This window comes from Alexandromys fortis, unplaced genomic scaffold, assembly GCF_014885135.2.
Source record: "Alexandromys fortis isolate MF-2015 unplaced genomic scaffold, M_Fortis_MF-2015_v1.1 scaffold_170, whole genome shotgun sequence".
NCBI lineage: Eukaryota > Metazoa > Chordata > Mammalia > Rodentia > Cricetidae > Alexandromys > Alexandromys fortis.
Window position 1 is genome coordinate 2,124,347 of NW_026068084.1, and position 14,402 is coordinate 2,138,748.

At 43.3% G+C, this 14,402-nt stretch overlaps 1 protein-coding gene and 1 non-coding gene across 2 annotated transcripts in view; one reads left to right on the top strand and one right to left on the bottom strand.

Annotated features, from left to right (window-relative positions):
• The window catches only part of Nell1 (neural EGFL like 1), an 824,157-nt gene that overhangs the window by 566,091 nt on the left and 243,664 nt on the right, over window positions 1–14,402 (bottom strand). Inside the window, exon 11 of the mRNA XM_050122124.1 lies at window positions 13,173–13,272. Within this exon, the coding sequence (XP_049978081.1) occupies window positions 13,173–13,272 (100 nt within the window). The remainder of the gene's footprint in view (window positions 1–13,172; window positions 13,273–14,402) is intronic.
• LOC126488586 (U6 spliceosomal RNA) lies at window positions 1,040–1,146 on the top strand. The gene has a single exon (XR_007588743.1). It is a non-coding gene; the product is annotated as a U6 spliceosomal RNA (small nuclear RNA).

Below are 14,402 nucleotides of genomic sequence, written 5' to 3' on the forward strand. Positions count from 1 at the left end.
ATCTGATGTGTCTGGTGAGCATGTCACTTAAGACACAAGCTTTCTTTTCTGAGTATTCGTCTTTGGTTGTCACCAGTTCTCCCCTTCGCCCATTGATGTCCCAGTCCACCTTCACTACATGTTTGTCTCGGGATAGTGATCAAGAGGGTCTAAACTCTCAGGCTCCTTAGCTTATATCTATGCTGCGGCTTTTCTCAATGATGGATTTGTGTGATCAAGTAAGCCAAATAAACCCTTTCCTCACCCCCCAGCCCCCCAAAATTCCGTTCATTTAGGACCCACCTGCAGGTCTGCTAATCTGTTCTGATCAGAAATTAAACTAAATACTAAATCTTTCATGGACACATGCTGAGAGTATCTACTTTTCTCCACGAGCAAAAGCGAGGGAATCACAAGCCCCTCTAAGAGCACAGAACACAGAGCACAGAGCAGAGTTGACTCTGTTGTGCCTGGCTTTACTTATGCTGTGTAAAGGCCACTGCCCACCAATGTCTTCATTCCAGCCTCAGAGCTACCTCACGGCTCACCAGTGTGAAAGCTGAACTTGTGATCTTATTTCTGAATCTGAGTCTCCTAGACTCTCCACATCTCTCTGTGGTGCCTTCATCTACCCAAACCAGAGACATGGAAGTCACGTTAGCCTTCATCCCTGGTAAACTAGCCCTCCTGAGTCCCATCAGCTTCACCTTTGGTGTGTATGCATGCATGGACGTATGCATGTAAGTATATGTCACTTTGGGGAGCTGGGATCACACTGAAGGACTTGCATGTGTAACGCAAGCACTCTAAGGCTGAGTCGTACAGCAGTCCCCTGTTCCATAAATTTATCTTCAATTTCTTTGCTTCTCTTCTTCTCCACAGCTATATTAATGAAAACCTCTTTCCCACTCTGCTATCCTCTCAAACAAAAACCATCTCATCTGCCTTCCTTCAACCCTTTGACTTCCTATGATTCGCTCGCCACAGGATGACATATACCCCCTCCTTCCTTCCCTCCATTCAAAATCTTGCAAGGGCTTTTCATTTGAAAACAAAATCTGTGCTAGCTTCATCAGCACATACACTAAAGTTGAAAGGATGCAGAGAAGATTAGCATGGTCCCTGAGCAGGGATGGCATGCAAATTCGTGAAGTGTTCCATATTTAAAAAACACACAAAAAATAAAACAAAAAGGAAAAACAAAATCCTTAATGTTATCTTTTCTCCATTCCTTTAACTCCCCCCGTATTTTTTTTAACTTATTTGTTATTTATTGTTGCTGCTTCTGTTTTGTTTTTTGAAGCAATGTCCCTTACATCCCAGGCTAACCTCAAAAACCTTATGTAGCATAGAATGATCCCTAGTAGTGGAATTACAGCACCACACTGAGTCTTTGAAATGCGGGGAATGACCTGGGAACTTCCTGCTTTCTGAGCAAGCTCTCTCCATACTGAGAGACACCCCCACCGCTCCTCCAGCACTCTAGGCTGTTTTTCTGATCCAAGGACCTTGAATATCCACTCTCCAATAACTCAGCCTTCAAGCTAAGGTTAAATAGATCCCACTCATTGAGCAAGGAGGGAATCTCCATCAAAGCAATGGGGGAAGCTTTTCAGTTAAACAAAAAGAGTAAGTGATGACCCTCTATTGCACAGAATGGGGTTTATGGGTGGTAATAACATATGCTAGAAAATTCCTGGAAAGGGTTCATCTAAAAGTTCTCACCGAGCACGCAAAAATGATGAGCCAGATGGTAAGCCTGTGAGACCAATAGCTGACACATTCATTAGATTGATTTGATAATTTCATAAGGGATGTACACATCAAAGCGTGTTGCAAATCTGAGTGCACATTTTATTTGTCAGTGGTACCTGAATAAAGCTACATCAGTTCCCCCACCCACTTCAGATTGAGAGAAACGGTTCTTATTTCCCCGGTCCAAAGTAAACCCCATTATTCTTTCGCACAATGCCTTGACTATGGCTAACTACGGGAGATTTTTGCTTTTATTAGTAGATGTTTGTCCCCCTACTAGAAGCTCACCTCAGTGAGGGAAAGGATCATGTAAATTTGGCCACCTGGCCAAGACAATAGCCCAAGGCACTGCAGGCACTCAGCAGACATCCATTCAGCTGGTCACTGAATCCTCATTGTCCTACCAAGCTGGAACTAAGTATTTTAAAGATAAACAAACTGAGACTGGAGAGGCTAAGTGCATTCATTCCCTTTGAAGACTGAACTAGTGGGTCATGGAAAGAGATGGTTATTAATGCAAACATGACTCCTGGCTTCTATGTCCCACCCATGTGACAGGCAAGCCATCATTTCCATCATCCAAGGGAATTCAAGGACGGCCGAGCCTGGCCTGGAGAAACCAGTACTCCATCAGACACTGGCATTTTCCAGTGCATGAAACCCCTGCACCTCTCCAAAGAAACTAGCTTGTTTCTTACTTTATGAAACATTCCATTACTTTTCACTGCCTGGAGATTCAACATCAGAAGAAAAATCACTTTCCCGCCAACAGAATGGTACTCATGGATGAGATACCGAGATGAGGAGGACCCAATCCCGAGACTTCAAGTGGTGAAGATGAGGAAGTGCTCTGAGAAAGGCAGACACTCTGCTGGACCACAGCTTAGGTGATGCTCAGGATGCACACCTGCCTGTAGTTCCCAGCAAAGGGCCAATCATCCGTCCATCAAAGCCTTGGTAAGCACCAAGGATCTACCGGGTTACTATGCTTGGCAATGGAGGTGAATCAAAAACTACCATGGATCCAAACACAAAGCAGCAAATGCCCATGTCATGTTCAAAGAAATGAATGAGGAAACCTACATAGTGAGTGTGTCACACTTCTCTGACTGAGGGGTCAAAAATCTGGACTGTCTGTGGCCCTGGATCTGCATTTCTGTGAGGGTAACATTAGGGAACCAATCTTGTTTCTTTCAAACCATTTTACTCCATTATAGTGAAGCCCCCACATTCCCACTGTCTAAGTCGTGCTAGCTCGTTCTCTCTTTCTTACCCTCTCTCTCCCTCTCCCCCTCTCCCCCTCTCCTTCTCCCTCTCTCTTCTCTCCTCCTCTCTCTCTCCCCTCTCTTTCTTCTCCTCCCTCTCTTCCTTTTTCTCTCCCTCTCTCCCTCTCCTTCTCCCTCTCTCTTCTCTCCTCCTCTCTCTCCCCCTCCCTCTCTCTTTCTCTCCCTTCCTCTCTCCCTCTCCTTCTCTCCTCTCTCCTCCTCCTCCTCCTCCTCCTCCTCCTTCTTCCTCNCTCTCTCTCTCTCTCTCTCTCTCTCTCTCTCTCTCTCTCTCTCTCCCTCCCTCCCTCCCTCCCTCTCCTCTCTTCATGATTATGACAAAACCATTCACTCCTCTTGCTTCTCCTTGGGCTTCTGCCACCAATGACAGACAGCATCTATGTGCTTTGTCCTATGACATTTTCTCCAATAAAGACAGAGCAAACCTGACCCCAGGCAAGACTTAGGTTTGCTGAGATAGCTAAAATAAATACTGACTATAGAGCAGTGGTTCTCAACCTTCCTAATGCTGAGTCCCTTTAATACAGTTCCTCGTGTTATGGTGACCCCCAACATTAAATGTAACTTTGCTACTTTTATGAATGGATCATAATGCAGATATCTGTTTTCCGATTGTCTTAGGTGATCCCTGTGAAAGGGTTGTTCATGTTCAAAGGGGTCATGATCTACAGGATGAGAACCACTTTCTTGGAGGGAGCACAGCTTGCCCCGGGTCTCCTGCGAATGCACTCCTTACCAACAAGCTAAGCAGTTCACCTTTGAGTTGTGTAGCTGGGCATTCAAACACACACTCCAAATTCCTCTGCCCCAAATCAAATTTAAGAAAGTCTATACCACTGCACCTTGTAATTCACACAGGAGCAATGGCATGCTGGCCCAAGGGCCTCACAGGCAGAGTCGGCACCATCTACCAACTGGTTAAGAGAGTTGTTTTATGAGAAATTGAATGTCCTTAGGGACTCTATAACCAGAATACATGCCACAAGAGAAACAAGGGCCCTGGGGAATGAGAGGATCCCTTTAGTCTTTTGTGGACAGAGCTCTATGCCATCAGGACAGGGCTGTAAAAGGAGAGTGGGCTTCACATCCTCCAAGGTTCTATCTTAGGAAAAACTCAGTTTCTTTTGCAATCACTGACACTTAACTGTCTTCCTGTCTGAGGTAGCCCAGCCCCAGTTTCCAGTCTTCTGTCTGGATCAGTGGAGCTCCTCAGGGGGTTGGAGACCCTCACCACCATATCATGTACATCCATGGGCACGGGGTTCCTGTCTTCTCTAGACTGTGCTACCCTCCGGATGCCTCTGCTCTCAGTACAGCAGCAGCCCTCGGCTCACGTTTGCAGGGCTTTGGACCTCACCCATCCGCCAACATTCAGAGCACAACCCCTCCCCCGAAACACTGCCAGCTCCTCTGTGTGCACACAAGCCCACGTCTTCATTAAATGCCTCCTTTCCAAATCTCATTCACCTCTAATCCCCTGAAGTCATCTCTGAGATCGTTTCAATTATAAACCCACCTGAAACAATCAGGACGCACGGGAATAAAATTCATGTGGCACCAAGATTCTTTGGGAGGCTTTAATTGAAGAGCATAAGATCTTAAACAGTACAAATAATCTCAGCTAATTTCGGTCCAGGCCAGATGACAAGGCAAGTGAGCATGAATTAAAATTACAGATAAACACATTTGGAACAGATGTCGGGAAGAACTTTCTTCCAACACCCAAAGTCATAAACATGAAGCGAAACCCTCCAAAGTCATTGGCGATGCTGAAGATACAATTAGAGCTGATTATGAGGGAAATAAAACTTTGAGGAGTGTGTGAGGATGCCAGGATGGGCCGAGTGATTGGTGTGCTTCCTGGAGCAGTCTTGAGAATGCATGGTCAAGATTATTAGCATTTTCCCCTACCAGCTTTTGACTGAGAGCACCAGAAATCCAAGGGCAATATTTCCCGCTGGGTCTACATTCATTCCTTCATTGCCTTTTTCCAGGAAGGAACATAGCTGCCACCTGAGGGGTCATTGTGCCTCTCCACCCAGTGACCTCATGCCCTAAATAGACAGGCTACTGCTATGATCATTGCCTTAAAGTAATGAGCATAAACAAATTTCACAGGTGGCTCTGAGATACCAGAGGAAAAAAAGCTACAGGAGTCAGTGAGGGCCACTCTGGGTGCCACACAGCTGTTGCAGACCCAGCAACAGCAAAGAGCCCCCAGCTTTGCCCATTGCATTCAATGCCAGACAGGCATGTGTCTTCCTAAACTGTCCTATGGTCCTTTTCCGAGGTACATTGTGGCTGCACCAACAGCCTTGGGGATTGAGCTGCCTGATCAGCTGGATTTTTTATCTTCCTCAAAGACAGAGGGAATCATTCACAGCATTTGACATAACCCAAGGTTTTAAAGAAGCAAGCTACCCAAGTGCCTCGTCTAAATTCCAAGTCAGCTGATTCACTGAACACTGTGCATCACAATATAATGCTATACTTAACTATGAAGTCTCAGATTCAAATTATACAAAGATACAACACACACAAACACACACACACAACCACAAACTCAACATAAAACAAAGTCCTGTATCTTCCATCTGGAATAGTCATTGGAGCAGTAGACACACAAGAAAATGTATATCACTAATTAAAAAACAAAATCAAAACAACATACTCCCTGTCTTCAACTGAACTCTAGGCACGCAGCCCAGTGCTTGGCTATGATCACTGGGTCTGAGGAGTAGATGGGAGATGGGATGGGGTGGACATAGTGGGGCAAGAGAAGGGGAAGGAAGAGGAACTGGAGCTGGTATGTAAAATGAAAAAATTCCAATTAAAAAAATAACATCAAAGCCAAACTAATGATTTATACCTTGAAGACATAAGTTACAACTCAGAAAAAATGTTTTTAACACTATCATATCTGCGAAATCTGGATATTCTCTATATATTTCACAGATATGATAGTGTTAAAAACAAAGAATATCCAGTGTTGAAAATGGTATCATTTAAAGACTTGACTGTAAAAACCACAGAACAGACCCTATCATCCAAAGGTCTGCCCTGTCCCTTACATTAGAGATGTCAAAACATCTGAGCATTTAAAACAATGTTATTTGTCAAGTTGGATGTTTTTATGGACATTGCATAAACACTGGCCTGAAGACGGAAGGGACAGTTCTCTCCAGTGCCCAGTTTATGTCTCTTGGATAAGGTGGCTTACCCGAGTCTATGACAATAAATCTTAGAAAATGCCAAACTCTCAAAGCAGGTATGAGGAACAGCTTCAATTCAAACTTTCCAGGAGTGACAGCTCTGGGCATACAGAGCCGACACCCTCTGAGACAGAGATGACATGCAACTTGGAAGGCCCTCTGTGCAAGTGTATGGAGACCATGGCCATTCGGACTTCTGTGATCAGTCACACCAGGATGGCAGAAGCTATGTGGTTGCATCAGCCTCAGAGCCAAACCCAGATATAACAACCCCAGATGAAACGGATACTTCATCTCATCAGAACTCATGTCTCTGGGTTTCTGCAGAGGATCTCAGTCTGCAAAGCAAACAAAAGAGCCTTCTGATATGCAGATAAAACCTGCTTTAACATGGGACTGGGGAGATGGTTCAGCTCTCACAGAAGACCCAGGTTCAATTCCCAGCACCCATGATGGCAGACAACTGTCTTTAAGTCCAGTTCTAGGATATCTGATGCCTTCTTATGACCTCTGATACAATGTATACAAGCAGTGCACAGACATACATTCAGCCAAGTACTCATACACACAAAATAAACTTCTTATTTTAATTGCTTTATGTAGATAGATATTGAGGGTTTTTACCTTTGTTTACTTTATGTTTTAAAGAGGAGTCCCTGAAAACCATGTCTTATCATAACTGTAATACTTCAGGCCCCTCTTCATCTAAGCCCTCACCCAGTAAACAGGAGCATAAAGGGAAAGATGAAAACCAGTGAATGATAAGGAAGCTTGTCTCTCTCAGAGTTGTGTGATATTATTGTGCTACTTCTAATGAGCACTTAAGGAATAAACTAGAACTCAGAGTCATGGAGTCACACTCACATTGAACGTGGTTCAGGAACACAAATTCTGACTTTATCAGGAAAGATCATTTAAGTCATAGGGTCTTAGGAGAAGTCACAGCCCCTACCCTGGTGATGGCCTTCCACTTTACGGTTGGTGGCAAGATGTGTGATCAGGACGACCCATATAGGCAAGTGAGATCCTGTTCTGTGACTCTCTGCTCTAGTTATAGAGAAGAGGACATAGTGGAAGGCCCTTGATCAAATATAATTTCTGTTTCTTTTCTAAAACATTATTAAAGAATATGGCTAACCTCTGTAATGCAGAGAAGATAAAAAGGAGCTAAACATGAGGTAGCCTGAGCCAAAACATTAATCATTGGATTGCACTCCTTGGTTCAAAATATCACAGTTTGGTCAGAGAGCATCTAGCTAAATGGGTAATTGACAAGGTGATGCTGGGACTAGGCACAGACTCTAAATAGTAGCTTCTTAACATGAAGACAACTTCATCAGAGTTTACAGAACACTCCCAAGAGCAGGGAAAGCTTAAAATCTCCACAGCTACCCAGAGAAAAAGAACGGAGGACAGGAGGAAATGTCAATGCCATTTCAGTACAGCCTGCATGAAGGTCAGCTTCATGGCAGCCACCACAGCTGCCCAGAGGAAGAGAACGGAGGACAGGAGGAAAAGTCAATGCTATTTCGGTACAGCCTACATGAAGGTCAGCTTCATGGCAGCCAAGAGCTGGCAAAGAAGCCTGAAGTACTATGGAAAACATGCTGGAAGCATGGACAGAAGCAGGGGAACAAGACAAGCTATCCTTTGCTGGGTAATTCAGGCAAGTGGCAGATGTAGGAAGGCCCATAGCTATTGCTCTGTAACAGGGGCAGGAATTCTGGAAATGAAAAGTATGGTATCTTGGCCCAGCCAGTGACCTCCACTGGAACAGCTACTAGGAAGCAACCTCTGAGGGAGCAGGCCTGAACCAGCGTCTTCCATGGGAGCAAGCCCAAGTCAGCAACCTCCACCAGAGTAGGTATGTGAGAGCTACTGCCAAAAGAGCAGGCCTGAGCCAAGGACATCCACTAGAGCAGGCCTAAGCTAGCTACATCAGCAGGATTGGACTCAAGCCAGGGCCCTCCAAGGAAGCAGACCTGAACCATGAACCTCCACGGGAGAAGGCCTAAGCCCGTGACTTCCATGGGAGTAGGCCTGAGCTAGGGACCTCCAAAAGAACATGCTCAAGCCAAGGGCATCCACAGGAACAGGCCCAAGCCAGTGACCTCAGCAGAGGCAGACCAAAGCAAGTGACCTATGTGGGAGCAGGCCAGAATGACCACGAGGATTGCAGAGTGACTTCTGAGACTGCCAAGCAACCTCTGGGAACACCAAGTGACCTACAGGCTGACTGGAATCATTACCCTACAGTGCTACAAGGAATAACTATCTGAGCCTTGGATCCAATGGCAACTGGAAGACTGATCACCAGAGACACAGCCCCAACTATACCAATCAGAGGAAAAGATGGGTAGACAAGATAAGAACACACTCAACAGTACCAAGAGCAACACCACACCAACAAAAACTAGTGGCTCTACAACAGGAAGACTTGAACAACTCAATATAGATGAAGTAGAAGAAAATGACATAAAAATAATTTTAGGAGAACGTTTGAGGCCTTTAAAGAGGAAATAAAAAATTCCCTCCAAGAAATGGAAGAAAAGACAAACAAAAAATTGAAAGAAACCAACAAATTCCTCAAAGAAAACCTAGAAAAGCTATTAAACAGATGAAAGAAATGATTCAAGACTTAAAATCCAAAATAGAGACAATAAAGAAAACACAAACTGAAGGGATTCTGGAAATGGAAAATATGAGAAAACAATCAGGAACCACAAATGCAAGCATAAACAACAGAATACAAGAGATGGGAGAGAGAATCTCAAGCACTGAAGATACAATAAAGAAATAGACTCATGATCAAAGAAAACATTAAATTTAACAAAAGTTTAACACAAAATATCTAGGAAATATGGGACACCATGAAAAGACCAAACCTAAAAATAACAAGTATAGAAAAAGTTCAAATCAAAAGCACATAAAATACATTCAACAATCATAGAAGAAAACATTCCCAACCTAAAGAAAGATATGCATATGAAGATACAAGAAGCTTATAGAACACCAAATAGACTGGATTTTTAAAAAAGTCCCCTTACTACATAGTAATAAAAACATACAGAAAAAGAAAGAATATTAAGAGCTACAAATGAAAAAGGGCAAGTAACATATAAAAGCAGACCTATCAGAATTACACCTGATTTCTCAATGGAAAAAATAAAAGCCAGAAGGTCCTGGTCAAGCACTGTGCAGACATTAAGAGATTACAGATGCCAGCCCAGACTACTATACCCAGCAAAACTTTCAATCACCATAGACAGACAAAACAAGATATTCCATGACAGAACCAGATTTAACCAATACCTAGCTATAAACCCAGCCCTACAAGAAGTACTAGAAGGAATACTCCAAGGAAGTTGGCTACATCCACAAAAACACAGACAATAGATGATCTCACAGCAGCAAATCCCAAAGAAGAGAAACACATACACAATAACATCACCAAATTGAAAAATAAAATAACAGGAACTAGAAATCACTGGTCATTAATATCGCTTAATATAAATGGACTCAACTCACCTAGGAAAAGACACAGGCTAACAGATTGGATACAAAAACAGAATTCATCTTTTTGCTACATACAAGAAACACACCTCAACTTGAAAGACAAACATTGCCTCAGAGTAAAGGGTTGAGAAAATATTTTCCAATCAAATTGACCTAAGAAACAAGATGGTGTAGCTATCCTAATATGTAACAAAATAGACTCCAAACTAAAATCAATCAAAAGAGATAAAGAAGGGTATTTCATATGTGTCACAGGAAAAATCCATCAATTTCAATACTGAAAACCTATGTACAAAATACAAGGGCACCTTCATATGTGGGGAAAAAAACACTACTAAAACGTAAATCACACATTAAATTACACACTAATAGTAGGAGACTTTAACACCCCATTCTTGCTACTAGACAGGGTTACCAGTCCAGAAACTTAAGAAAAATAAGAAAACTAACAGATGTTATGACTTAAAGGAACTTAACAGATATCTATAGAACATTCCATCCAAACATAAAAAAATATACCTTCTTCTCAGCACCTCATGGAACCGTCTCAAAGATTGACCACATACTAGGAAACAAAGCAAATACCAACAGATACAAAAATAATGGATTAACTTCATGTATCTTATCAGATTACCATGGCTTAAAATTAGAATTCAACAGCAACACTAATTTCAAAAGGCCCAGAAACACATGGAAATTAAACAAGGTTTATATGAATCACCAATGGATCAAGAAAAAAAATAAAGACTTCCTAAAATGTAATGAAAATGACCACACAACACACCCAAATTTATGGGACACTATGAAAACAGTGTTAAGAGGAAAGTTCATTCCACTAAATGCCCACATAAAGAAGCTACAAAAATCTTATAGTGAGTTAAAAGAACACCTGAAAACTCTAGAACCAAAAGAAGCAAACTCACACAGGAGAACTAGATGACAGGAAAAAATCACCAACTAATTCTGAGTGAAAAGTTCACAGAGGAAGCAATGCTTGAGCTGACATTTGCTGATAGCAGAGTCAATTTGGTAGAGAAGGGGATTCCAGAAAGAGGAAATGTAATAATTTCTGCCCTAGGAATTAATTAGCAGTCAAGTGTCACATGTTTGAGTCTTTCTTCTTTAAAAGGAATTGTATATAAAGCTGTTATTAGAAGTTGGAATTTGCCATGAGCCATTCTCTGTAGTAAGGAGAGTGGCAGGCTGCATCCCGCCACCTGGCTAGCTTAACCCCCCGAAATAATTACACAGAAACTGTATTCATTTAAACATTGCCTGGACCATTATATCTAGGCTCTTCTTGGCTAACCCTCACATCTTGCTTTAACCCATATCTAGTAATCTGTGTATCACCATGGGCTTGTGGCTTACCAGGAAGATTCTAACTTACATGCATCTCAGGCAAGAGAATCACGGCAGCACATTGCCTTCTTCCCAGCATTCTGTTCTGTCTACTCTGCCCACCTAAGGGCTGCCCTATCAAAAGGCCAAGGCAGTCTCTTTATTCAACCAATGAAAGCAACACACAAACAGAAGATCTTCCTATACCATTAAACGAGAATCCCAACTAGCAGGCCCCTCCTGACATTACAATTATCTACTAATAAGGGAATTGGCACATTAAATTCTGAGACATGAACTATAAATAAAATGTAAAGAGATGGGCTGGAGAGGATTCACAGTTAGGAGTACTGGCTACTCCTGCAGAGGATCCTAGCTCAGTTCCCAGCACACATACATGCACACACAGCATACATGCCAGCCTTATACCCATAAAATAAAGTAAAATGTGTGAGTCTAAATAATGTATTTTAAAAATTAAAATTTTTTAAGAAAAGGAAAGTAAAGATAAAGAGGGTTTAATTTGCCATATTTCCAAGAAGCTCCCTCCCTGCGTCTTTTCTGAACAGGAACTTTAGTTCCCGTGGAAGATGCAGAATTCGGAAACAAAAGAAACTCTAACCTATACAAGCACTTCCAAGGAAAACTCTCACCCTCTTTCTTCTAGATATTTAACAGAGAAGACAGCATGCATGGGGGCAAAGAGGAAAGCCCTCAGCTCCACAGCTTGGCCCTCACTAAGGTGGACTCTATGAAGTCTGCCCCCCAACTCTTGTTCCTCTGCACCTGAACCAGATTTGGCAAAAGCTACCACAGTGCTTCTTGTGGGAGCCAGGTGCACCTGTGGGACACAGCCCACCAGTAGCCTCGCTGATGAAGAGTGTGGGCGCCAGACAAGCTCAAACCGTGGCAGGACCACCTATTGTAAACTAGGTCAGAACAGTGAAATTCCTCTTGAGTTTCTGTGCCCTGATCAATGTTCTGCTCGAAAGAAGCCATTAATCAGAAAGAATCTGCAGAAGCAGAAGCCCCCTGGCACCTCAACAAACAGCCAGTGATGGGTTTTGCATTAAATTGCAAGGCCTCCCTAACAACCTTATTGGTTCCCAATAAATGCATCTCTCTGAAAATTCAACTCAATATTTAGGCATTTCTAAGATCTCCCAGCTACAAATAAGCCATATGCTCATACCTCGGAAAGGAGACACACCCAGGAGGACTCTCAGGAGACTCCAAAACTTAAACAAAAAAATTCCCAAAGCTCAAACACTTAACAGGCTTAGGAGGCTCAGAAAGAATGAGCCCCTCACCTATGATCCCGGGCGCAACTCCTCGCCCACGCTCCCATGAACGGCCCCCAGCCAAGCTTCTATGACTCACTCCAATAAACTCATTGGTTCTTCCCCAGTGGCTAGTAGAGAATGGGAGGAGCTTGGAATAGGCACAGTTACGACATCGTAGCTGTGTATTACTGGATTAGTGGGTTAAGATTTTGAATGCATTCTAGGTTCTCCTAACCCACCTAATTCTCCCTAGGGGAGAACTTCGGGAAAGCATCCATTTATGAGCTAACAACTGAATGCATAAGAATAAATCTGGTAAAGAAAGAGGGTCCAGGAAGAGAAAAGAAAACAATTCCTGCCTGAGAATTAACTGGCAAGCATGCTCATGTGACGTCGTGAGTCATTCCGAGAGAGCACTGGCCCATGGACAAGGCAGGCAGGGAGGGGCCCTGCTCAGCCCCACTCCGGGAGAAAATGTAATAATGATAGTAATGGTTGTTATTCCAGGCGCTATCATTTCCTTCAATACAGAAGCCACTGCTCATTGTATGTCTGTCCCATGCTGGGCCGTCTGCTCGCGCTCACGCGTTATCCCATTTAATCTTCCCAGCAGTCTTATGAGGTGGATACTATTATTATCCTCATTTGGCAATTGCGGAGCCGATCTCAGAGAAAGGTAGATGGGCTCCGCAAGTCTCTCAAACCAGGGAGGGATGAGCAAGGCAAGCCATCTGCACCACTGTCCATCAAACCTCCGCGCCAACCTCCAGGCCCGTCCAGAAGCCTCCAGCAAGCTCACTCACCTCGGCAGACTCTACAGCACTGATTCTCCGGAAGAATGTGATCCTTTTTGGAGCAGTTCAAAGGAGGGCAAGCTTCTGTCATCTTTACCAAGACTCCATCCTAGAAGCCAAAATACCAGGAAAGTTAGGTCAGGTGCAGAGCCAATCACAGAAGCTTCTAATGGTTTTCGTTACTAGTTTGCAAAGGTGACCAACGGGTACCTAGAGCCTTCTCAGGAATTCCACTGAGAAAGACAATCCCACAAGTCAAACTGATGAGTCCAGGGAGAGAAAGCAGGCTTCCTTTCTATATCAAAACACCCTGGAGCCGGGCGATGGTGGTGCACGCCTTTAATCCCAGCACTCGGGAGGCAGAGGCAGGCGGATCTCTGTGAGTTCGAGACCAGCCTGGTCTACAGAGCTAGTTCCAGGACAGGCTCCAAAGCCACAGAGAAACCCTNGAGTTCGAGACCAGCCTGGTCTACAGAGCTAGTTCCAGGACAGGCTCCAAAGCCACAGAGAAACCCTGTCTCGAAAAACAAAAAAAAAACAAAAAAAAAAAAAAAAAAAAAAAAAAAACAAGTTCCAGTCACTTTTTTTAAAGTCTCTTTTTCAATGCAAAGGGATGCCCATGGGATGTGCTGATAATTTGCAACAGCTGACAGCTAAGTGTGGCGGCTGGCCTCCTGTGTCAGGGCTTGAGTTCTGTGCTGTAAAATGCAATAGCTCACTTTGTAACCCCCGTGTTGTGTACAACAGCCTCCTGGGAAGCACTTCCCACATTCCACGGGCCACAGCCTTGTCACCAGACATCAACAGGGCTTCTTCCTCGTTCTCAGCAAACTTACAGTTCAGATGGAATGAGACATATAATAATCCTTACGCTAGGAGCTTTAGTACACTGCAGAAATTCCTTTTAAAATGTGCTCTAATAAATACGATTTATTACGCTACACAGTGTCATCAGCTCTGACCAAACAGGGAGAAATAATGAAGGGGCCACATTGGAGGGAACTTGAGTAAATAAGTAAGAAAGAGATTTTATAGGTCAAGATTGTAGATAAGGTACGTGGGCATGAAAGAACATCTCACAGATAAAAAAAATAGATTTCCTCTGCCTGTAAATACCATAATTTACAACATTGTTAAGTATTCTTCCATTGTACACTGATGGCCTCGCTGATCTAAGGTCCTTCCTGCTGGGGTGAGTGGTGTCTGCATTTAGTTTTAGGCTGAAATTTTAAAATTAGC